The 26,236-nt window shown below is 25.4% G+C and overlaps 3 protein-coding genes across 3 annotated transcripts; 1 reads left to right on the top strand and 2 right to left on the bottom strand.

Annotated features, from left to right (window-relative positions):
- Positions 1-22,016: 22,016 nt before the first annotated feature.
- Positions 22,017-23,881, bottom strand: Bckgd2. Its single transcript, XM_024691474.1, has 4 exons — positions 23,452-23,881; positions 23,027-23,395; positions 22,580-22,972; positions 22,017-22,527 (listed from the first exon to the last, which is right to left on the bottom strand). The coding sequence occupies exons 1-4, from the start codon at positions 23,686-23,688 to the stop codon at positions 22,231-22,233; spliced, it is 1,296 nt and encodes a 431-aa protein (XP_024547245.1). The 5' UTR covers positions 23,689-23,881; the 3' UTR covers positions 22,017-22,230.
- Positions 23,882-23,938: 57 nt separating this feature from the next.
- Positions 23,939-24,888, top strand: BCIN_02g06810 (hypothetical protein). Its single transcript, XM_001550492.2, has 5 exons — positions 23,939-24,199; positions 24,257-24,389; positions 24,446-24,524; positions 24,584-24,625; positions 24,678-24,888. Exons 1-5 carry the CDS (start codon positions 24,177-24,179, stop codon positions 24,698-24,700), a joined length of 300 nt encoding a protein of 99 aa, XP_001550542.1. The 5' UTR covers positions 23,939-24,176; the 3' UTR covers positions 24,701-24,888.
- A 190-nt stretch (positions 24,889-25,078) lies between these two features.
- Positions 25,079-26,211, bottom strand: BCIN_02g06800 (hypothetical protein). Its single transcript, XM_001550493.2, has 4 exons — positions 25,910-26,211; positions 25,695-25,783; positions 25,434-25,637; positions 25,079-25,382 (listed from the first exon to the last, which is right to left on the bottom strand). The coding sequence occupies exons 1-4, from the start codon at positions 25,963-25,965 to the stop codon at positions 25,321-25,323; spliced, it is 411 nt and encodes a 136-aa protein (XP_001550543.1). The 5' UTR covers positions 25,966-26,211; the 3' UTR covers positions 25,079-25,320.
- Positions 26,212-26,236: the final 25 nt, after the last annotated feature.

The following is a 26,236-nucleotide window of genomic DNA, read 5'->3' as shown; positions in this document are numbered from 1 at the left end:
AATGATTCAAGCTTAGATAGCTTGATATGCTCAAATAAAAGAAATATAGATTTATAAAGAACAGTATGTACAGGTATTGAATCTTCGCCTTTCTTTAATTTTAACTATTTTGTTTTATTGAGATATATTGATAATCATAATTCATTTTTGGCCATTCACAGAATTAAAGATATGTTGAATTAATAGTTAATATGTTTTTTAAGACTATTACGATGAAATTCATCATTTTCAAGATTAGGTACTGTATCTTCTTATGTACACCTAGATATGAACACAATATAACTATAATAATTCATTGAAAAGCAAAATCTCTTATTCTGATAAAAAACATCATTTTAATCCTAAATGAAATCTATGTGTGAATTTTTGTTACTACCTGAATATTTATTTGTTATTACGAAATCATATTACAGAGATATCTAAATCTATATATTATATATTACAAGCTTTGTCTTAACTTTTTGTAACTACCAAGGTAAAAATAACAATAAATTCATTCATTTTATTTATTATTATTTTTATTATCGTATAGGGTTCAAATTTATACTTAGATCATATATATTTCAGAATTCTATAAATTCAATTTTTTCGAATACTTTCTTCTACTGATATTTCTTTTAAATGTTTTAAGAAAATGGTTTGTATAGGCAATTAAAAATTATTTTAAATATAGGTTCTTTATCTACATTTATTTCTGAATCAATTAGGGGTATCAAGGAGACTGTTAATATTAAAATTTGTAAAATTTTGAATTGTTCAAAGATCTTATGTAACATCAAAATCAAATCAAAATCCAAGTCTTTAAATAATAATCTAAATACATATTCATACCTCATCTACTTATTTACTTCAAACTTAAATACCTGAATCATTAGAAAGACTTGTATATTCAAAAACCATACTTTTTATTAAACCTAAAAACTGTATGATAATCTTGAATTTGAATTTGAATCAAAAGTGGAATTTAAATTTAAATCTATGTAATAAAGAATAAAATACTTCTTTACTTTTTTCAGAATTAAAATTATAGTTTTGATCAAAAATATCTTGAAATTACTAATCAATATATTAAATCTTTAATCATTAGTTTTTCAAAGATTATTAAAACAATCAACAAAATAGCCAACACAACAAAACAATTTCTGACAAATTAATAAATGATCATTGATTATAAATAAGATATAACTCAAAAGTCTTTGACTTGATATAAAATTAATTAGACTTTGCTTAGAAAAATCATTTTAAATTAATAATGAAATTTCAACTTGAAAAATGAATTTAAAAGTTCCTTTCATTATGTTATGTTTCACTTTATATATAAAGAGGGAAACAATATGAGTAATTATCATTTTCTATTATATCAAAATAAAAAAACCATCAATCATTGAATTTAGTTATGACTATAATGTAGGTAAATTAATTTTCATTTTGATAATGCTTCTAATGACACCTAGGTATATTCTTAATCAAGAATCAAGTTATTTCCAAAATAGACCATACATCTTTTGGAGTAATGGTGATCAGTACGATAATATAATTATTAGGAATAGTAAAGTTGAGAATATGATTTTAAGCTTCATAGCCATCATCTTTTACATATTTCATTCAAAAATTCAATTAAAACAAAAATGATGTCCCTAATTCAAATATCAATACCTAGGTAATGCCAATATTATCAACAATATCATATATAGTATATAAAATACAATTCTTTGAAGATTTTCCACGCATTATTTTACAATTAAATAAAATCAAATTTTTCAATCAGACTTGATCAAATTAACTAATAATAAGATTTATCTCAGTGAATTTGAGAGCTATCATTTCAGAGATACCCGGTATGTTAAAGGTCTTTCATATATCTGTAACACCGAGGTACTTAACTTTAAATTTCTCTGCCAAAATTAATTTCATATTATAAACCAAATGCATTTCTATAATATTTTTAAAATTATAGACTGAAATAAATTACTTCTAATTGAGGTAATTTAAAAGTCACAAGAAACTATTGTTTCGTTTAAATATCTTAAAATGTATCATAAAATTACCTAGGTATGTAAGTCCTATGTGCTTAAACTATAGTTTTAAACGTAGAATTATCGAATTAAGATCAATCGAAAAACAATTATAGTAATCATAATTAATAATCAAATAAAATCAAAATATAGGTACGTAATTATTCTTTTGCTTAAAAACTTTCGAATAATAATATTCATGTAGTTTTATAATTGATGACTGTTCATTTGTTCATCTGGGCATTTATTGTCTTATTGATTGTTGTAATAATTTTGAAAAAGCTTAAAACTTCAAAATTTATATGTTTTCAATTAATCTAAGAATATTTTAGGTTTCATTCTATTTTTGAAATCAATAACAAGAATGAAATAAAGATTTTCTTATATTTTATGGAATTAAATTTAAGAAGTATTATTATTTCGGTTTATTCAAGTTTCAAGCCAAAGATACCTAGTAGGATGTGTAATTTTCCATTTAGTTTTCTAATTTAAAAAAGAATCATACCTAAGTAGGTACCTAGTTATGAAGCTTAATAATACTTCCAATGTTTCATTCAAATCTAAAGCAGAAAGCAAAGGTAGAGTATAGGTTTAGATTCCAATCTAAATCCTAATTCGTTTTTTGTACACAAATTTAACTTTTGCAAAACTGTAAAGTTTATTTTATTTACATAAATAACTAGGTACCTACACAAAATCCTCCCTCAAAAAAAATCCAAGATTTTTAAATAGGTAACTCAAAATTCAGAGTAGAAAAACATAAATTATTCAAAATATTGGAAATATTCAATGTCTTAAAAAGTATGTAATGTAAATATAAACATATATCCTTTATATAAAGGAAATTAAAAGGTATATTTATTTCAAATGAAATAAAAAAACTATATTCGAATGGTTTTCCAAAACTTAATATAAATTGGAAGTATTTTCAATAATTATTGAAGTATGATAAAGTATAAAAACCTTTAGTTTAATATATCTTTATAGTTTTCGAAGGGTTATAGAATACAGGTTTTAAATTCGTATTCGCTAGATGAAAATGGATATTATTATCACTACTATTACTACTTAATTGAAATAATCGAAACATTCTAGTAAAATGATATACTTATTAATTAAATTGATTTCAATGTTATAATAAATATAAAATGAAAATCAAAAATAGTTAACAAAAGAGTTTTTCTTGAATACCTAGGTATCAAATTGTAATAAATTATACTACATTCCTTTTTTTCAAAAAAAAATGGAGAATACAAATAATTGGATCATTTCTTGAATGTATATGATATATTGAATTAAATTAATGATGGATTTAAAAAAAAAAAATTTGTATCAATATATAAGCTTCATTCATATTATAATGAATATCTTACCAATTATAAGCGTGTTGTTTCTGATGATTATCAAATCTTCTAATTATATATTGCGTAGTCTGAAACGAAAAATATATTTTGAATATTTTTATGCGTAGATGTAAATATAAAAATTATAATAATGAAAGTTAAATTTAACATACTGATAAACATTTATCGCGGAATGAAGATAACGAAGGTGGGTTTTATTGAGATAAAATAACGATCTTACATTCAAAAGATGATTCTCAACCAAGTATATTATATACGTTTCCACTACTTTTTACGATCTTCTCAATCACATATTTGTCAAAATCTTTTAAAAATACATATTCAAGATTTGTATCAAATATCATTCAATAATATTTCAACTTTTATTGACACAATATCAGAAACGAATTTATGATCATTATTAACCTACCATTTCATAATTTTATGTAATTTCTTTATATTGATTCAAATGGATTTCTCTAAGATTAAGCTTATGGAAAGATTTATTTATAGTTAAATCAATCTTATAATAATTAATGCACAACAAAATTTTCTTCTTCTTCTATATACTTTTGATATTTGTTGTTGATTTTAAATTGAGAAGAGTCTTGATACAGAAAAAACATTGTTTTTTTCTTTTCTTTTCAAACGATACTTTAATAACATTACATTAAATAGAAATGGTTATTTTATTGAATAGTAATTTTATTTAATACTATCACAAATTTAGAATACCTAGGTATTGTTTTTTCATGGAATATCTTTTCTTATTACTAGTATTTCTACCTAGGTAATAATTATTTTTAAAACATTTCAAAATCCATGTTCGAAATTATAATATATGAACTTCCAAATTCTAAGGATTGAATAGATTTTGATTATGCTTTTCTTTAATTCAAATTAATATTCAAATTGAAATCTAAATCTGAATCAAATCTAGATTGAAAGCTGAATTAAAATACAAATAGAGAAACTTTTAAGCTAGAATTTGAATATTTACTCTATAATTAGTTTTTATTCGGATTTGAATAGGGGTATTTAAGGTATTATCGAGCTTCGAAATTATATCAAGATATAAAATCGTATTCTATTTTGAAAATAAATTATTTATTGTAAACCGGTTTAAAGATATTAAATTTACTAAAAGATTATTAAATCTGTATTTAAATTTATATTTGAATTTATGATAGAGTATATGTTTGAATTGAAATTCGAGTTTATACATAAATCTTTCATAGACATATATAAAAAATTGTTTTATTTATAAGTCAAGTGTTACATTGAATCTTGAATTTAAAAATTAATCGCTAAGGATGCCACGAGCTATGGCCACAACTCTTACATTTGATTTCAATTTGAGTTTTAAGATAATAATCAGAAAGTTGTTCAAATATACAGTTAAAGATATATTTTTAAAAATAAATATTGGCACCCAAGTTTCTATTTAGTATTAAATTCTTAGTTAAAATCCAAATTGGTATCTGATTTAATAAATATCTAGGCACCTATCTAAATTGAAAAATAAATTTTAATAAACGAGAACCTAAATACGTACGTGATATATGCAAATGAAAAATTAAATTACAAAAAGATTTAATAAAATAATATCTGTAGTGATTTTTCAATAAAAGTATTAATAAATAATACATAATGATTTTGTTGTTTGATTCTTCTATTGATCTATTTATCAGCTAGTGAAGTTTCATAATATAATCCCTAAAAAACCTTAAATTGATAGTACCTAGGTATCTCAATCATTTCTATTTCACATCATTATAAAGCACTCTTTCTATTTCTGTATTATTTTACTTGCGTTATTCTTATAATAATATTTATTTAGTATAAAAATGAATTCGTAGAAGCAAACCAAGTGAATATGTACTCTATGTATTACATAATCATATATTTCTATAACAAGGCATTTTCATATTTGCAGATCTATAAAACCTCTTATGATTGGTTATAAGTAATGTGTAAAACTTTCTATTGATTAGGATTTAGTTTTCTTGATTAGGTAAAGGGAGATATTATTGAAGCTTAGTTTTTCTGATCGAATAGAAAGAAAAACTTAAGAAAACTATTTCAATCTAATATATAATTGTAAAAGAGAAGAAACTTCGATTAAAAAACAAGTAATTAGATTAATACAGTTAAGAACTTTCAGATTCTCTTATTAGTTTTAAGATAAGCTTTATAGTAGTAATGAAATTAATCAATTAAATTAAAAAGATTAATAAAGGGAAATGTATTTCAAAATACAATTATAAATAAGAGAATTAGTACCCAAGGTATGATTGCCCTATACATTTTTCAGTATTAGAATCTATATAAGAGCTTATAAAAAGAAACAATATAGAAAACTAAATAAGAAACTAAATAAGAAACTGAATAAGAAATTAATATTCTATTATTCTATTATAAGTCTAACAAATTTAACAAATATAAAATAATATCGATATCTTTTGTTTTTCTATGAATTAAATGTAAATATGTATCTATATATATATATATATTTGAATAAAAATAAATAACTGTTATTACAAATTCGAATCATAATTCAATAATGAAAGATTGAAAATTAATCTTATATAATTTTTCAATAAAAATCATATGTTACACTGCTTATATAGTCATTTTAGTCGTTTACCCGAGCCTGCTTTTAATGTTAGATTAATTGCCAGTCTAATCACCTTTTATATATTATATATACCTAGGTATATTTACCTCTCTATATGCTCTTCACCTACGACAAAATCTATTAAATCTATTAAATCTATTAAATCTATTAAATCTATTAAATCTATTAAATCTATTAAATCTATTAAATCTATTAAATCTATTAAATCTATTAAATCTATTAAATCTATTAAATCTATCAAATCTATTAAATATAATAAGAATAATAAAAATAATACTAAAACTCGATCGTACTAAGGACTGAGGGTTTCAGGGCTGGCCTTTACATACCTATATGTTATATTGTATTACATGATATTATATTATATATTAAGACTAGAATTGGAATTCAGATATAAAATCTTATATTATAATAAAACTAACTATTGGGGAAAATTAATTTGAACTTTTCGAATTCGTAGTTTGAGATTTTGTTTCCTCGACGACTAGTAGACCTACAAAATACTCATTAATTACAGCACGTGCCAACTAATATCAGTCAAAACAACTTCTCACACCAAAAATTATCATTTCTATATATACTTTTTTTTATCAATATAATATAATATAATATTTTCTTTTTATAAATCAATTTACTCCTTGATAATGTTTTAGTAAATTAAGATCGTTTGTTTCTCGGATTTTTATTAATCAAGTTACCTATATGGATAGAAAGTTAGAGTATCATCAAAATAATTAGATTTACTAGTAAAATAATCGAAAATCAAGGGCCTACGTAACATTTTTTGAAATTTTAATTCAACTATATAGATTTTCATAATACAAATTTCTGAGTATTTTGGAATATAAAATTTTTTAATTATTATTACAAAAACTTTCTAGATAGAAATTCTAGAAGGATTTAAGTTATATTTTTCTAATTCGAAAACAAATTCTTTTTTATTTTTAACCTTTTTCTAGCATTAAATTAAATCTTTCAATCACTCGCCTTTACTTTTCTATAACAAATACAAACATTACTTCAAAATAATACATACCTAGGTATCTATCTTAAATCTATACCTATTAAACAAAAATCAATACTACCCACTATCACTAATACTACTACTACTACTACTCACAATATTAAAACTAATAATATACCTACCTAATGAATAAAGTAAAGATCCTACATTCTATAATTCTAATTGATTTCTTTATAAAAACCCACTTAATTAATAACCCCTTGACGGATATGTAGAGTACCTAGGTATAGTAATATTAAACTAGTATTATATTGTACTACTCAAAAAAAGAAAGAAAAAAGTATTATCAGTATTCATAGTATTCATAGTATGGTCATAAAACAAATAAAATCATTATAAAACTTCTTGAAATATACTAAAATAAATCAAATGTATTACATGTAACTTGAATCATAAATACTTTTACGATCTTTTTCTCCTATAAATATAAAAGATAATAGAAATAGTTATCATCTTTTCTTTTAAGAAAATTGATTCTCTATTTATTTCTAAAAGTTTATAATATTTATTTCTTATGATTTAAAGGATTAGAATGTATTATCTATCATACAAAGAATAAAACAAATAATTCTTATTCAAAACGTTCTCAACCTTTAATTGAAGATTTACCTCCTTAATAATCTTGCCGCCCATAAAGACCGAAACTATATATTTACAAAGAAAGAGAAACTCTCGCTTAGAGAAAATTGATTCAAGTAATCTAGTTGGTTCAATTTTTTGGATATTATAATATAAAATGATAATCAAAATAAAAATTGTCTTTTTTAATAAAACTATTTCAATTAATTTGAATGAAAAATAACATGATACATAACTATATAAGTCAAAACAAAAGCTTTTTAATGATTTAATTTTTGTAATAATAATTTTAAATATAAATATTAAATAAAGGATTGAAATTTGTAAATAGTGTTTTTAATGCTTATAAAAGGTTTATCGATTTTTTGATATTCTTTATGATGTATATATGGTATATGATATATATTATGTATAAATAAAAAATAAGAATCTTATAATAATAATATGATTATTTTAAAAAGAGGTAAAACGACTTCCCCTACAAGCTCTCAATTCAACTACTGTTCAAAATCGTATTTTTAAAATACTTTCTTCAAACTTGAATTTATGCCCTATCAATGCAAGGGTTCCGGGGGCTCGGAGGGCCCTGGTATAACAAGACTTTATCATATGAAATAATAATAACTGTACAAAAAGCCTTCAATATTCCATTCAAATATCACCTTTTAAACAGAACAATTGAATAAAAATAATTGATATTTTTGGTCAAACTTCTGCATTTCTTTCTTATTAATAGATTGATTAAAATATATCTCGAAAACGTTATATTATTCACTTAACAAATAATATATAATGTATTATAGAAGTCTCTGTTTTTATTGATTCTTTATACATTATATTCAGTAGAACTTTTTATACAAGACTGCTCATTATATTTCAATTATATTATTAAGCTCTATTCATACAAAATCTTTAACTTACTTGAAAATAGAGTTATTACCTTTAATAAAAAGAAAAGTGATACGAATTAAAACAAAAAAGCAGAATCTAGGGTCTATTTCATATCAGAAGAAATGAGAATAATCTATCGTTTAAGAAATATTATAATTTTAATTTCAAATACATTATTATTAATAATCTATTAGTATCGTTATTATATGAAACTATTATTGTTTATATAATCTCTTTTCTATTTTTCAAATGTAAAATATATTTATTATATAAGGAGTATTAAGTCTTTTATATTGGATCATATAAGTTAGGTTATGATAAATAATATTAGAATTAATGAATATACTGAATTTATCAATAAAAAACTAATTATTACAATGTAGTATTTTTATTCTAAAGAATTACTTTGATTGTTATTTTTTTAAAAATAAAAATCTATTTTACAAGAAAATGATTTTAGAAAATATCAAATTATAACTTGATTTTATATTAATATTATCAAACCATATATTCTTTAATTAAATTTTTTCCTGAATAATTATTAGAATTGAAAGAATAAAAAAATAAGTAAACCTTTAAAACTGAAATTCAACAATTTGGTCCCCTCTTCTATATAATTCTTCAATCTTAACTACAATCATCATATTTATTTATAAATATTATATCAATTCCATTTTGAAATTTAATAAAGGGATGCTTATAGAACCATTCAAAGAATAATGAATGTTTTTGGTACGCTAATACTAGCGCACCAGAATACCCTAGGTACATATAAATAGCTTCTACATAGTACAATGAGAACTTCGTCTTTCTTTCACACTTTCTTCTTTACAGTTTTTTTTGGATAACAACATTACAATCTTTTCAAATAAAACAAAACAATACATTAATAAAAACGAATACATTAGAATTAATTCTATCATACATTGAAAATAAGAGATAAATAACATATACCTAGTTTAGAATTTATTAGTTCAATTTTTTAAATATATTTAATAATAAAACAATTAATATGAAACAAAATCTTAAGTAAATACCTAGAATATTAATAAATTCAAGTTTATAATAGTATTCGATATATTTATGTTTTGCTCACTACTCGAAATAATCTAAAGTAGCATTTTTAATATTTGAATTTTAATTCTTCAAAAAATGATACTATTTCAATATTTTATTATGTTTTATAAATACATATCTCTTTTGAAACCTTTCTATGAAATGATAATATTCTAATTTTATTTATCATCCAGTGGGTTATATCAATAAAAAGACTAGTTTAAAATATACTAAAATATACTAAAACTCATGTTTTTATTCCAAGTTTTTTTTATCAGGAATGAATACAAAATATATGTTAAATTTAATTTTTTCGAAGAAAATTTCAATCGTGATTCGAAACTTGATATTCAATTTTGCATTACAGAAGTCTGTTGTTGTTGTTTTAAATAATTTCCTTTTTGATTCAGTGTTCTCAAGCTTTAATTGAGTTTTATATTATTTGTAGGAATTGATATATTTTCGGGCCAAAAAATCTAATTATATGAATAAATACAAAACTTACTTTGAAATTCTTAATAGTGAGTTTAATTGCTCTTATATTATTAGGATTAATTGAAACTTAGGTATTTTATGCTACCTACGTAGATTTTATAAATGCTAATTTAAAAAATTAGAATCTTAAATTATCATCACAAAATCTATAATTGAAAGACTGTGATTTAACAAACAGTTTTGTCGAAAATGATGATGATAAAACTCGATTTTCTAATACAACTCATTAATTAGCTCGGGATACTCATTATGTGATTGTATAGCTTTTTCATAGAAAATTTATATGACAGATTTTTTAAAAATTGGAATCTATAGTTGAGCACTAGAACCTATATTGCAATTCAATCTATTAAGATTGGTATCAAGATTAAAATCTAAGCGAAACAAGAATAAATAAAAATAATATTTTAGAGTTTTAATAGTACCAGAGTAATTTATTATAATAAATGAAGGAAGTATATGATGTTATATGTGATTTTACTCACTTAATGATATAGTCCACTCGATGATAAACTATGTACTATATTAAAACATTACTGTTTTAAAAATTTTATCGATTTCATATTTTGAAAATTTCAATCCAATCAAAAATATTGATTGATAGAATAAAGTCCTCAAGAGTTTAGAAACTCAGAACAAGTCATCAAATAACAGAAATAATTTAAATTAATATATACCTACTAAACATTAAATGGCGATCATAGTTGATGAAATTTTTAATACGAAGACTCTTTGTCATACTATTAGATATTACGTATATAACATAAAATACAGTTAGAATTAATACGATGAATTATTGAACAATAATCTATAAATTTTTAAAAAGAAATATTGTTTGTTCTTTCTGTTTTTTGCACTATGTTAATAGATACCTAGGTAGTTTATTTGTATTATAATCGAAACGAGTATACCAGAATTGAAAAATCTATCAATTCAACACCTAAGTATAAAAAATAATAATAATCATAATTGCTATTATTACAGAAAATGTTTTTTTCTTTGTAAATTTATATAGTAACATAATTATAGTGAATGAGATTCATATATCAATCGAAAATTATTGAGATTAAGTTAATCTCTACTATTATTTTTAAGTTATATAATTTTTAAAAAAAATAATAAGTGGAAGCTAATTGATCAAAAAGGAAGACGCAAATGTCCTATATATCAAAATCGACTAATTGAGAAAAAAATATAAAAACTACAAATAACTCATAAAATAAAACAAGGTTAGAAAAATGTAATTAATCATTAAATCAAGTATTTTCTAATAACACTATTTGTAATACCTAGGTAAATTAATATCAAATAATCCTTATTCATTATTTTATTGGTATTTTCAAAAGATATTGTAACTTGAATGACTATGTTAACTTTTATTGATTTGTATTATATAAATTACCTACGTATATATTTACAATAAAAAACATAATTCATTATCAAATATATCATATTATTAGATACATTTTCTTTTTGAGTTATATACAATCTATTATATCCTTTCCTTCATTCTTCAAGAACATAAAATTTCAAAGACTAAATTTTGTCATATGAGTATTATTATAAATATCGATTCATTTTTATAGAATTTCGGATTACTAATAATATTATCATTGAGACAAGAACATACATCATAAAATTTATAATTGGGGTTTCAAAAAACTGACATCTCATTATTGTTTTTCTATTTTTTGACCACAAAAAGATAAACAATCATTAAAATCTTAATATCCAAAAAATATGGATTTCAATCTTATTTTTAGATATTTTATTATAAAACAGATTATACCAATAACGTTTATATATATATATAAGTTTTGTTATACTTTGATTGACATTATTGTTATTATTATATTGGTATAAGGCTTAATCTAAATTTAAGTATAACTTTCTATTTCTTTTATTAATTCAATTCAATTCAATTACTAGTTTTTTAAGGGTTTTAGTATCTCATTTAAGATTTATATTTAGTCAACGGCTTTTTTCAATATATTTAGTATAATCAGAATAAAATGAGTGTATTTTAATATCAACATATTATTTATCGTCGATTAGAAAGGGTTTTATAAAGAATTGATATTAAAAACACTTTTATTAATATCGTTTAATACTGAGTACCTAGGTAGGCTACTTCAAAACACATACAAAATTCGTTTGTATTTAATGGTGTATTTCATTCTTTTATGAATTTAACTTTTCTTAAAAATCAAATACATGATCATTGATTTTATAAACAGTATAAATTCCCATTTTTTTAATTCAGAAATTCGAATCAATATAAGAGTTATGTAAGAAAAAAGATTCGTAATGCAAAGTGTAACCCTCTTGGGCTATAACTGAAATTTCTATACAAAAACACAATATTATAAGTGTTATACTCTTATTTTTTAAAAAGAAGTCTTTTTTTTTGAGAAAGAATAATTAGTTATTTAAATATGAATATGAAAAAATGTCTTGATTTTAGTGTATTCTGAAGTGGCCGACTCGGTAATAAATCACTTTATATAAATGTATAATCATATAATGGTGTTCAACCTGCTTCCGTTTGTTTCTATAGATCCATGATACATTTTGAAATATATTTAGTATTTTGAATAGATTAATATCTTCAAAATTTTGTATATATTTTATAAGATTTACAATTATTATGTTACGACGGGTAACATATTCCGTGTCATGTGATTAATATCAGGTAATAAGAAAATCGATTTGATTTGTCGACTTGGTAGAAAAATGAAGGTTCATATGAAAAAACAGGATTTCATAATTATATAGAGCTTATTACTCAAGATCAATTATTAGTTTTATATTATAGTTACAAGACCTGTAATTAATTCTAATTCCAAGGTTGTTATCGAATCCCAGTTTGACGTGTAGTCTAAATTATTTCGAGAGATCTTAGCTACTTACTTCTATGTGACCCTAAATGGAGCTCTTGTAATCTATTAAAATCATATAATTTAGTTTATCAATGCATACACCATATCAATACATACACCACTTTTACCTTGATTTACACTCTTCAATTTCAATATACAATTTATAAATTATTTATTATATAATCGAATAATAAAAAAAGGAAAATACTCTTAATTATTAAAGCTGTTAAAAAAGATATAAAAAAATTTGATTTAAAAGACTACTAAATTATATAATATTATTATATATATAATATTTATTGAAAAGAAAAACAATAATTTTAATAATTGAATTTCGATTATAAAATCTGAAATTTATTAAATTAGAAAAGTAAATAATTATTTCATATATTCTTAATATAAATTCGAAACATTTTCTTTTTAAATTTAAAGAGATAAAAGATATAGCGAATTATATTCTCAAATTGAAAGAAGGAAAAGTTGTTGGAAAGTTCTAGGTATATCCATTTGTAAAACAATATAAAGAATAAAAATTTTATTTCAATTATATTTATAATTTTCAAAAAATTCTTTATAAGAATTCTAAACTCTTTAAAAAACAGTTTCGATTAATTATAAATACATAAACGAAATATAATATTTTAAATAAAGATTTCTTCAATTTCGATAAAACAGACTTAATGATAGGAATTATATATATAATAATATTCATTATTAGTATTGAAAAAATATAATAAAAGCAAATCAATACAATTAAATAATCAAAAATAAATTATAATCATAATATATAGAAATAGAAAGAATAAAATTATTCTTTTATTTTATTCTTTCTATTTCTAATAATTCAAGAATAGATTTATCTTTTCAATTAGTATATTAAAATCGATCTTTTTGTAGATTGGACTATTAAATTTATATTTAATGAATAAACAAATGATAAAATAGATTTAGAATAATTGAAATATTTTAATAACTATATTAAAAATCAAAGAAAGGGTAAATATCGAATATTGATATTAGATCGGTATGAAAGTTGTATATCAATAGCTTTTCAAGTATATTATAAAGAAGACGATATTATATATTTATATTTATTATTATATTTAAGTTATTTAATTTAATCATTGAATATTAATTATTTTATTAATTTAAAATACCTATACATAATCAAATTGATGGATTTATTAAGGTATATATTAATTATATTTCAAAGATTGAATTCTTTGTAGCTTTTAAAATTGTATATAAGGAATTAATCATTTTTCAAAATATAAAATCAGGATTCTGAGAAACAGATTTGATATTATTTAATTTTGAAATTGTATTTTCGAAATTAAATATTCGAATTTGTATATTTACTTCTCTTTTTTTCAATTTAAATCAATAAATCTTTTAAACTCTTTATCATCCAATTGAAACTCTTTTTGATCAATATTAATTAAATTTTGATATATATAAAAAAAATCAATCATATTAAAGAGGAGTACTCAATAAATAAAAAGCCTTTGATATATTATTTTAATAAAAGATTGATATTTATATTCAATATAATAATTATGAAAAAGAGGATAAATCCAATAAGGAAGTATCTTCTATTTGATATTATAGTAAATATAGAAAAACGAGTTACAACATATGAATCTATCAAAATAATATAATAATTTCTAGATTATTAGATTTTGAATAATTCTAATCAATTGATTCAATTATTATTGAATAATATAGATTTGAAAATATAAATTGAGATAAAAGTAATGCATAGATTTGTAATTTTTAAAATTTCAAATCATATACTAATCAGCTTACAAAAGTAATGAAAAGAGATCGAATGTATTATCATAAATCTTTTGAATAGTTAGTATTGATATAAAACTGTGATAACAATATCAATAATATAAAACTAATTCTACTTTATTTTAAAGAAATACAAGAATACGTTAAGTAGATTTAATTAATCTTATAACTACCTATTATTTTTTTTTTATTTAAGAATGAAATTTTAGGCTTCAAAGTAAAATTCATTTAATTCCAGAAATCCCAAAAAATGAAATACACCTATGCAGTTTCTTTTGTTTGAAAAAATAATGAGTTAATAGGTATATTTATAAATGAGATCTTTTTATTATACTTTCATTTAGTACACACAAAAAAGGGACAGAAATATTCAAGATTATCTTTAATAAAATCAAATACTAATATTTACTTTTCAAATTGAACTAATGGTTTTTGATATGATATTGAATGTTCGATAATATTTTCATAGTTAAAAAACATCAGACAAACCCTTTATAACATAGTTTATCAGCATATAGCTCATCTCAAAACACATACAAAATTCGTTTGTACATAACCATGTACTTTCTTTATTTATTAATGTAATTTGATTTTTTTTAAAAAAAAAATTTATAATTATTTATATAAATAATAAGAATTTCTGATGAATTTTTAAAAATCTAATTTTATATAATAGTTATTATAAAAATGATTTTTTTGTAACGAAAATTGTAACAATTTCATTTCTTTTTTTGATATAATAGAAATATAAAAGTAAGAATTACATTTTTGAATATTTGAACTCTTAATATTATTAATTAAGTTTTTATTTTCAAAAAATATCAATTAGTTATTAAAATATGAATACTTAAGAAAGTTTGATTTAGGTGATTTTCGAAATGGGCTATATGCTGATATGGGCCACATATTGATAAACTACATTATTCTAAATGTAAAGCTAGAATATGATACAATTTTTTTCTCAATAAACTGCATGTGTGTTAAAAACTTAATTACCTATGTATTTATTAAAATTCTTTATGTTGTATGTTCTGAATAAAACAAATTATTATTTATATTGTGGAAATTATTTTGTTATTAAAAACACACACAAAAAAAACATTATTATTATAAATAACAAGTTTAAACTAAATCTAATATTCTAAAAATCAATACACTCGTCAATAGTCTTATTTTCCTTCAGGATATGTTTAAAAGATCTACGTGTTTTAATATTGAAAGTGTATAGAAATTTTCAAAAGATATGAAAAACATGTCAAAATGATTTACTATATTATTATAAATATGTTGAATGATTAATTGGTCACTCGTATGAGTTTATATATAATACTGGTTGAATATAAAAAGACCTTGAGTATGTACTTAAGATTTATGAAAATTTCAATGTCACGCTAAAAGTGACGCCACCACCTTGGGCTAATTGGGTTTATATAGAGGTTTGTTTCTTCCGTGACATTTAATTATTGTTTTATCAACACTCTATGAAAATGTTAATGAACTTTAAGCTTATTATTCTTTATGCTCTATTCTGATGTATAAAATGTGTATAATTAAAAAGATTTTCTTCATTATTGAATTATCTAAGAATATTCAAAAACACATGAAATTGTATGGTAAAAAAGCTCAAGTTACTTTTCCTGGAAACAAATAACAATATTGTGATATGTTTCATTGAAATTATTATACATCTCAAAAAAAAGCTGAAAGACTGATAACATACATAGCCATGCAGGTAATGAGAGACAATAATTTTATATGTTGAATCTTCATTATAAAGATTCTTTATTTAATAATATACTTATTGCTTTTTTATGAGTAAGTATGTTTTGTGATGAACTACACTTTTTTTTTTAAACATATATGTATAATACTAATAAATTTTTATAACAGGATTACAATTAATTCTAGATTTCTCTAAGATTATAAAATTCAATACTTATCAAAACAATATATATTAGTGATGAAAATCAAACATTGTGTATTTCTATTTATAAGAATTAAAACACAGCATCAATACTAAAAAGAATGGAAAAAAAAAGAAGAAGAAAACATTGTTATCGCATTAATTGGAATATTCACTAATCTCCTCATATGTTTGATGTTAAATAAGCTTATATAGAATATCACAAAAAATTAATTAGAATTTATAAATTCAATTTTTCAATATATACAAGTTTAAAATTCTATAGTTATTATAAACAACTTAAAATCTCAATTCATTTTTTAATATTATACCTCATTAATCACAAAAGTCAAAAGGTAATTAAATTAAAGAATGATCCTAATAAGATTAGAATTACAAGTATAAAAAAACTTCAAATGTGAGATGTTCTATCGATTCAATACAAAACCTTGAATGTTTATTAGAATATTATTATTATAATTTAGTTAATTTTATTAAAGATGTCTTCTATTATTATTGTCATTACTATTGATTTAATGTAACTTGAATTAGATAAAATAAATAGAAAATACTAAAGATTATAACACATGTATATAGTCAATTAATTATATTATTGATATTCTATTTTTACATCCTGGAATTATCATCTGAAAAAGAACCAACTTTGTATTAATTTTTATAGATTATTTGATATTTGTTTTTTTGGTAAAAGTACGGATTATTTTTATTATGAAGAATTCACAAATTAATCAAAATTATAATCTAAATAAAATTAAAAATTTATTTTTCGAAAATGATATATGCATTTAAAAGACTTTTATAAAATCTGTTAAATTTTTTTAGAACATAATTGACAATAATGAAATGAAACAAATATAAAAAATTTGGCTTATTAAAATGACTGGAATAAGAACACTTTTCAATTCTTATAATTAATCGTTTTAAGATTGTCTTTTAAATTTGACAATTATTTTAAACCCTCTTTAATTTTCTGAATTGAGTTGTTTAATTATTTAAAGAACAAATACATAATCATAATTGAAGATAAATTAATAATACACAAATTAGTGAAAATCAACATCAAAATCAAAATTTGCTTTAAAATGAAAGAAAAAATTAATATTAATGTTTTGGCATCAGAAAATAAAAGATTTATATAGTATTACAAAAAGTAATGATTGTTAATTTATATAAAGTTTGAATTTTAATTGTGATATCATTTTTACTGGTTATAAGCTAAAAATTATAGCAACAAATTATTGTTTAAATTAAAAGAATTATTTTTATTATTTCATATACTTCAATATAACATTGAGCTTCTAATATAGTTTTTAATGATAATTGAATACTACAATTAAGAATCTAATCTACTGTGATGATTATAAAATTCATGAAACTCATGTTTTATAACAATTATCACATTGTCTAAGAAAAATCCTAGGTTTAATAATTTCAATCAGTATGTTTTATGAGGTATTTTAAAAATGGTAAATTTATTACGATTGGAAAATCATAGAGCAATAGAGGAAGGATTTTATAATTTGTTATTATCAATACATTTTATATAATTTAAACTCTTTCTGTATTTTTTCCTTTTGTTATTTATAATTGAATAATATTTGAAACAATTATTCTAAATCCTCAAATCAATAAATATTAAAAGGCTGGTCGTATTATTTCATAGTATTAAGGGAATAGTTTTAACAATACATATGTAGTAGTATATATAACTATAAGTTATGTACATATCAATGTTCTCAATTTTTAGGCTATCAAGCAATACAATTATATCACCTGATATTATATCTTGCCTAGCTACGTTTATTAGATTCATTAGATTTGTATTTCATAGGTATTCAACAGCATTATTCGAATTAGAAATCAATAAAAAGGAATAGTTTTGACTTAGAATATATAACAAAGTTTTATTTGACATATAGCTGAAACAACTTCTAAAAATATAATTCTAGATTATCCATTTCCTACTTCTTTAAAATAAATTTAAGAAATTTTCATGTAATGATATATTTCTTCAATTTTCCCTTCATATTTTAATGTTAATATTTCAAAATTTTAAAATCAACAAGCTTTTGTTCCTGGAATATCATAGAAAAACAAGAAAGTAAAGATGTATCAACAACATTAGTTCGAATATTAATTAAGATGTTAATATATATAATCACTAAGCACTACTACTAATCGTTGAAGGGTAAAGATCTAATGGATTCGTAGAGGCACACCAAGTAATTTTGTACTCCATATATTTATATAACAGGCCATTTTCATATTTGCAGATTTATACAATCTCTTTTGATTAGTTATAAGTAATATATGAAACTTTCTATTGATTGGAACTTAATCTTTCCAATTGAACAAAAGAAAAAACTGTACAAAATCATTTCAATTCAACATACAACTTTAAAAGAAAAGAAAATTCAATTGAAAAAGAAATAATTAGATTAAAGCAACTGAAAGTTTTTTAATAATTTAATTAATTTCAAGGTAAGCTTTATAATAATAATAGAATCAATAAATTGAATAAATTGAATTAAAAGAAGATATATTTAGAGGTGTATTAGTAAGCAGAGATATAAATGCCTTAAGCACAATTGCCTTAGACGTTTTTCAATATTAGAATCTGAATTAGAATCTAAATTAGAATCTATAGAAAAGTTTAAGAAAGAGAATTAGAAAAGAAAAAAGAATTATAAGATTTTAAGATTTTAAAATTTAATTACATTTCTCATATCTTTATATAAACTATTATTATTATTATTATTATTATTATTATTATTATTATTATTATTATTATTATTATTATTATTATTATTATTATTATTATTATTATTATTATTATTATTATTATTATTATTATTATTATTATTATTATTATTATTATTATTATTATTATTATTATTATTATTATTTATAATTAAATCTCGAGCGTAGCGAGGATCGGGGGCTTGGGGGCTGGCCCCCATAAAGATTAAAGAAATAAAAATAAAATTTTATATATCTTGAAAAAAAGAAAAAAAAAGCTTCTATGAATCTACAGTCTGAAAATTTCTTTTTCCCCGACGGCTAGTATCTTTATATAATGCTCTCTATAAATCTTTAAATCTTTTATTAGAATAAAGTAAAATTAAGATTGAATTATTAATATCAATAATTTTAGTAATTTACAAATTGTATTAACTCTTTTTATATTATTATTATTATTTAGAAATCTGATTATCTTTTTTTTATCTTTCTGATATTTTTATATATTGTGAAATTGATTTTATTAATTAAAAAATAGATAATATAATAAGAAAAAGAAACAAGTATTTAAAAGGAGATAAAAATGAATTTTTTGAATTATTAGGATTTATAATTTATAAGAATATTAAAATAAAGATGAGTATTAAAAAAAAGATAAAAAGGAACTCTTTGATTATAAGAAATGGATTTTTTGAATTGTTAGTATTTATGATTTATAAGAATATTAAATTAAAGATTTAAAACTTATTTAAAAGAAATTCAAGTTGTTTAGAGTATACTATTATTTAAATCAATATGTATTTGTTATAAATAAAATAAAATAATTACACAAAGAATAGTCATGAAATTGTATATAAAAGAATTTAAAATGCTTTTTAAAATAAATAACAAAATTATAATATTATAGAATTAAATATTATAGAATTATTTATCAATGAAATCGTTTTTATTTTTATAGTTTTTGAATTCTATAATAAATAATGTATTATTATACTTCTAGAATTTAATATATTTTAATATTTCTCCCCAAAAATTTTTAGATATAAATATAGGGTTAATAATATCAAAACTATAAATAAAAATACTAAAACAACGATTTAAGATGCGATTTTAATAAGTGGTCACTAGTAGTATAATAATATTATAAAACATTACTATATTAACTTATTGTTATATAACTTACTATAATTATAGTTTTATATATATATATATTATATTAATCATTAAGAAAAACGAACTAAAGATTATAAATTCTACAACTTTGAAAATTTTATAAGAAGCAATAAGAAATTCTAAGTTCTATAAATTGTTTTCTCGATAGCTAGTACTGTTTAACCAACTATACATCAAATTTGACTAGATGGATTACAAAATTGAAGGTTTTTTTGATATACAAAAGTAGGTAAATGACCTTGAGATGATAGTATATCATGGTAGAATTAGCGAGAAGACTGGTCTCGTAGTAATTCTCCATAAGAACTGTCTGTTTTCAAATATCGATGGCTCTCTAGATAGAATAGAATATTACTAACTATAACTCTTGTCATCTGTACTCTACTCATTAGAATACCCGTTATATTAATATTATAATGAAGACAAATGTTGTAGAACAATATAAACTTGTGTTATCAATCAAGGTGTTATCATCTCTATCAATAAAATATCAGAGAGGTATAGAAGCTATTTTATTTCAACTACACTTAATATTCAACACTCTCCATACTAGTTCGTTCTAGGAGAAGGAAACTGGAAAAAGTCATACTTGCCATGATCTTGATTACTTAAATCAGAAGGACATGCATTTTCTAATCAGCCGAGGAGCTTAAAGCCCGATAGTTCAAGTCTAGGCCTAGACTCAAGGCTAGCACTTTCGAACAACCAGAGCGAAAGTTTCAAGTTTTGAATTATTACCTTTCACCCGGTAAACGACATTTCTACAAGATCTTAATCCAACACCAGCGGAGCAATCCTACCACAGCTTTTTTTTTGCGCCATCCACACTCATATAGTAGTAATATAAATCCTCGTATATCTATCTAGTGCTGTTCACTAGACTAAACAGTGATACTTGCACTTTTCTACAGGGCATTGCTGCTAGTGCCATCATTATACTAGTTAGTGAGAGCTGCCTCAAAGTATTGACCAAACATCACGATCCCTATTATAGCGACTCGTCGCTAGGTAGATGGATGCACTCGTAGTATTCTGAAGGGAAAGAAAACATCAAGTCCACCCACCGTATAGGACTGCATTCCCACATTGAACGAATTCAAGCTTGAAACTTTTACGACTGTAATTCCAATTTGGAAAATAGACTGCGTCCAGTCGTTTATTAAAACCATGGATCGACTACTTGAACTAGTTGGCTTCGGTAATTATAGGGGCTGCAACTTGTGCGCATCAGGAGGAGTCTATAGTACAGGGGTAGTACTGATAGCGATGTACACAACATCTCAATGACGAGCAGGCGTTGCATAATGTGGCCTAATTAAACCACGAGGGAAGTGCATAATAAAACAACAAGTATGTGATACATATATGCATGATAACAACCGGATGGGATCCATGAGAAAACATGGTCAGCAGACTTCTTGATCGCAATGACCAACTGCATGTCAACAACAAACTACACCACATCGTGATTCCGAACATTGGTATTTGTATACTATTGAATGTTCCTGGAGCAATTGCAATAGAATGTAATCATAAAACACATATTAATGAATGCTATTATCGGAATCAACGAGATAGCGTTAAAGCTCGGATGCCCGAGGGCTTTCTGATGCTTCGTCTTGTATTACAGTTATGCACTCCGAGGTATGATTTTACAGTCAAGAATATGACTCCGCTTGTCTACAAAAGCATTCTTCTTGGATCCTCTATGTACTCCTTAACCTTGACCAGAAACTGGACAGCCTCTCTTCCATCAAGTAGACGATGATCATAGGTCAAGGCCAGATACATCATTGGACGAATAACAATTTGGCCATTGACGACAACGGGCTTGTCTTTGATAGCATGTAGACCCAAAACAGCGGTTTGTGGAAGGTTGATGATGGGTGTACCCATCAATGAACCAAACACACCGCCATTGCTAATAGTAAAGGTTCCACCGGCCATATCTTCGATCGTAAGTTTGTTGTCACGAGCCTATGAACCAGTAAGTAAGGATCGAGTCAAACATGCTACAGAATAAACATACCTTCTTGCCTAGATCAGCAATAGTCTTCTCAATACCAACAAGGTCCATGCTCTCAGTGTTGCGAACAACGGGAGTTACCAAGCCTTTCTCAGTGGCGACGGCGACGCTGATATCAACATAATCTCTGTAGACAATGGTGTCACCCCCGTTAGGACCCTCAATGGATGCGTTTACTGCAGGGATGTCTCGCAGGGCAAGCACAGATGCACGAGAAAAGGCACTCATAAATCCCAGTTTGACACCAGTCTTCTTGAGCACCTCATCTTTGTAGAGCTTTCTGAATTCCATCAAAGATGACATGTCAACCTCATTGAAAGTAGTTAGAGATGCGGCGGTGTTTTGCGATTGCTTCAAACGCTCAGCAATACGTAGTCGCATTCGGTTCATCTTGACCTAATAACGTTGTTAGCCGGACGAACTGTGTCAAGTACCGCATAGAAGACATACACGACGCTCCTCTCGGTTGCCCAAAGAAGGTTTGGAACTACTAGATGATGATTCCTGCTTCTTAGATTCCGATGGTTTGGGCTTTGGTGTCTCCTTTGGTTCCGATTTTTTTTCCGTAGGTGGAGGAGAGCTAGAATCCTCCTTGGGTTTCGAATCCTCTTTCTTAGATGGCTCAGGATCCGAAGATGTCGATTGATCTTTTGATGCTGCCTCTTTTGGTTCCGAAGAGGCCTTTTCTTTATCACCTCCCTCTGGAGCACCCCCAAGTTCGAGACGGACCAAATCTTGACCAACGGTAACAGTATCTTCTTCATTGGCCAAGAATTCTTTTATTGTGCCAGCTTCGGGAGCATTGACAGCAACATCGATCTAAAATATCTCCCGTTAATCATGTGCCCCTTGAGCATATGCTGGAATGTACTGACTTTATCTGTCTCAATTGTAGCAATTTCCTCATCCTGCTCAACAAAATCACCGATCTGTTTCGACCACTGCTTTAAAGTACCCTCAGAGATGGATTCAGCCATCTCTGGTACTTTGACAACTTTGTCGGCATAACTGCGAAATTGCTGAATAACTGGGAGTGGATATCTCAATTGTGGTGCGGCGGAACGCTGAGCCAGCAAAAATCGCGAGGCTGTTAAAACCCTCCTGGTAAGCATTTTGAAAGGAGAGAGAAGACGAAGAGGTTATGTTCCGGAAGCCGGATGGCGAGGATAAGAGAGAAGTTCGAAGAAGAGGAAGACCTGAGTTGTAGGTAAAGAAATAGAGAACCTATTTTGCAGGTCAATAAATGCGCATGCGAAAAGAAACAGGTAAAGGATAAGATTGGTTAATTATTTCCTGTATGATGTCTTTTCCGGGTTCGCGAATTTTGAAGCGTTTTCCCGACATTCGTACCCGCAGACGCCCGTACAATATTCCCACATCCATATACCTAGTAGCACTCCAACAATCAACCTCCACTCCGCTTGCTGAATATTCATTCCGCGACCACCAACCACCAACCACAGTTTAGACGTTTCCCATCAATAGCGTTTATTGCAAGACAGCTAGATCTTTAGGGGCCAGGTACAATAGTTGTCGTGTTTTGGCATTGCCATCGATCTTCAGCACCCAGTGGGGAAAAAAAGATTATACTTGATTCACAATGTCTACCAGATCTACAGTATCGTGAGCATCTACATCCCATGCCGTACAGACTACCCGCTCTAACAATCTTGCATCCAGGTCGCTTTATCGACGCTCCCTGAAGCTTTCCCTGGACTGGTCCGTACACAGGCATCTCTGGAGAGGGCAAGCATTGTACATCAGATCACTATTCGAGGCGCAAAAAACTGTCCACGACCCAAGACTGCAGAGGGCAAGTAGCCCAATTGATACAAAGGGGGAAGTGTAGACTAATTTTGTGACTCGCAGGCATTATTCAAAGAGACAGAGGATTTACTCGAGAAGTGGAAGCATCCAGATCCATATCGCCCACCCACTGCCCCTGGAGGTCAGTTTTCCCTTGGCTGGTTGTATCCATATCATTTACTTACAATATTCTCTTTCCAGGATCGAAATACGAGCGCAATCTTCCATCTCCAATTCTCGACCGTAAGTTATACAATAAATCGACTGCTGAGATCGCCGCATTAACATTTCATAGCTCCTGCAAAGATGGCTTTGTAAGTTACTGGGGATTTCATGGGGACGAGGGCAGATCGCTACAGTGCGAAGTTACAATCAGTGGAAGAATTGAGGAATTGTACATAGCACAAGAAATTCGACAAGGTTTCCAGACACGCCCTCAGAGAATCTGAACGCATCTTTCTCTAGTGATTTTTGTTTAGTCCGATATGATTGGAATTGAATGAGCATAAATTCAAGCAACAGGCACGTTGCAGGCGATATATAAGAATCAAGAAACATCATTAGAATACTAAGGTGGAAGCTAGGAGACAAAAATTAGGAAAGCGGCCGTCAAATGATTGGAACATAGAAGCTTCATCCCACATTCGAAAAAATCCAAAACAAACAAACGCGTCTCGCGTCCAAGATCCAACTCCCTGTTTAATATTCATGTTTCATTGCACCGATCAAGGAGGGAACTAAAGTATTCTGGAAAATAATGAAGAATGATCATTCGGATTTTTCATTCATAAGATTGATTCAGAAAGCAATCCTAATCCATTGCCATGGATTTTAATGTACAACCGGAACGCGAAAAAATAACCATAAACCCATACCCATACGACACCCCATTATCATAAAAGCAGACCATCTCAAGCCAACAACCCAGAAACAAAAATCTATAGCTCTTGACTGGCAGGCTTTCCACCAGCAGTCTTGGCAGTCTTCTTTGGAAGAAGGTCTAAAATCATGTTAGAAAGTGATATGTAATACTGTGACTGAAGGAACTTACTTTGATGAATGTTTGGCAAGACACCACCTTGTGCGATTGTAACATGTCCCAAAAGCTTGTTCAATTCCTCATCGTTTCTGATGGCGAGTTGGAGATGACGTGGAATGATACGGGTCTTCTTGTTGTCACGAGCAGCGTTACCGGCCAACTCAAGAATTTCAGCCGCGAGGTACTCGAGAACAGCAGCGAGGTAGACAGGGGCACCTGATGGATACGCGTTAGGAACAGGCAGCTAGAATGTGTTCGATGAACATGACTTACCGGCACCAACACGTTGAGCGTAGTTACCCTTTCTGAGGAGACGGTGAACACGACCAACTGGGAATGCGAGACCAGCCTTGGATGAACGGCTAAAAGAGACAAGTCAGCACTGGAAACTCAAGATGTGAAATTGACTACGTTCAGATGCAACTGCGAATTGCAAGTGGAACGCAAAAGTCGCAAGTTGTGCTGCGAAAGACAAGGGAAATACTTACGATTGCGCGTTCTTGGTGGTTCCCGCCTTTCCTCCAGCAGATTTTCCTCCAGTCATTTTGAAAGTTGTTTAGAAAGTAAAATTAATGTGGGAAGTGGTTAAGTCGATGGACGAACTTAATTCAAGTAAGAATTCTAGAAAGTGGTTTTCGAAAGTTTTGGGTGGATGGAGGAGAGATGTTTTGGATTAAAAGAAGATGGGAATGGGGATGAACATTTATCAACAAGAGCCGTCAAAAGTCGTGATCTGATCTGCTTTGCCCATAAAAAAACGCCGTAAAGAGCTCCTTCCACAAGCTAGAGCGTTTTGGGGTATTTTATAAGCAGAA

This window comes from Botrytis cinerea, chromosome 2 (genome assembly GCF_000143535.2).
Source record: "Botrytis cinerea B05.10 chromosome 2, complete sequence".
In the NCBI taxonomy this organism is placed as follows: domain Eukaryota; kingdom Fungi; phylum Ascomycota; class Leotiomycetes; order Helotiales; family Sclerotiniaceae; genus Botrytis; species Botrytis cinerea.
Note: the sequence above shows the minus strand (reverse complement) of the source record. Positions and strands in the feature narration are given on the sequence as shown.

Coding starts and splice junctions, on each gene's coding strand:
- BCIN_02g06810 (XM_001550492.2), top strand. CDS start 24,177: ATGTCTACCAGATCTACAGTATC. Junction 24,200..24,256: donor TCTACCAGATCTACAGTATC/GTGAGCATCTAC, acceptor TCTTGCATCCAG/GTCGCTTTATCGACGCTCCC. Junction 24,390..24,445: donor ACGACCCAAGACTGCAGAGG/GCAAGTAGCCCA, acceptor TGTGACTCGCAG/GCATTATTCAAAGAGACAGA.
- Bckgd2 (XM_024691474.1), bottom strand. CDS start 23,688: ATGCTTACCAGGAGGGTTTTAACAGCCTCGCGATTTTTGCTGGCTCAG. Junction 23,396..23,451: donor CTACAATTGAGACAGATAAA/GTCAGTACATTC, acceptor GAGATATTTTAG/ATCGATGTTGCTGTCAATGC. Junction 22,973..23,026: donor GCAACCGAGAGGAGCGTCGT/GTATGTCTTCTA, acceptor CAACGTTATTAG/GTCAAGATGAACCGAATGCG.
- BCIN_02g06800 (XM_001550493.2), bottom strand. CDS start 25,965: ATGACTGGAGGAAAATCTGCTGGAGGAAAGGCGGGAACCACCAAGAAC. Junction 25,784..25,909: donor ACCACCAAGAACGCGCAATC/GTAAGTATTTCC, acceptor TGTCTCTTTTAG/CCGTTCATCCAAGGCTGGTC. Junction 25,638..25,694: donor CGCTCAACGTGTTGGTGCCG/GTAAGTCATGTT, acceptor CGTATCCATCAG/GTGCCCCTGTCTACCTCGCT.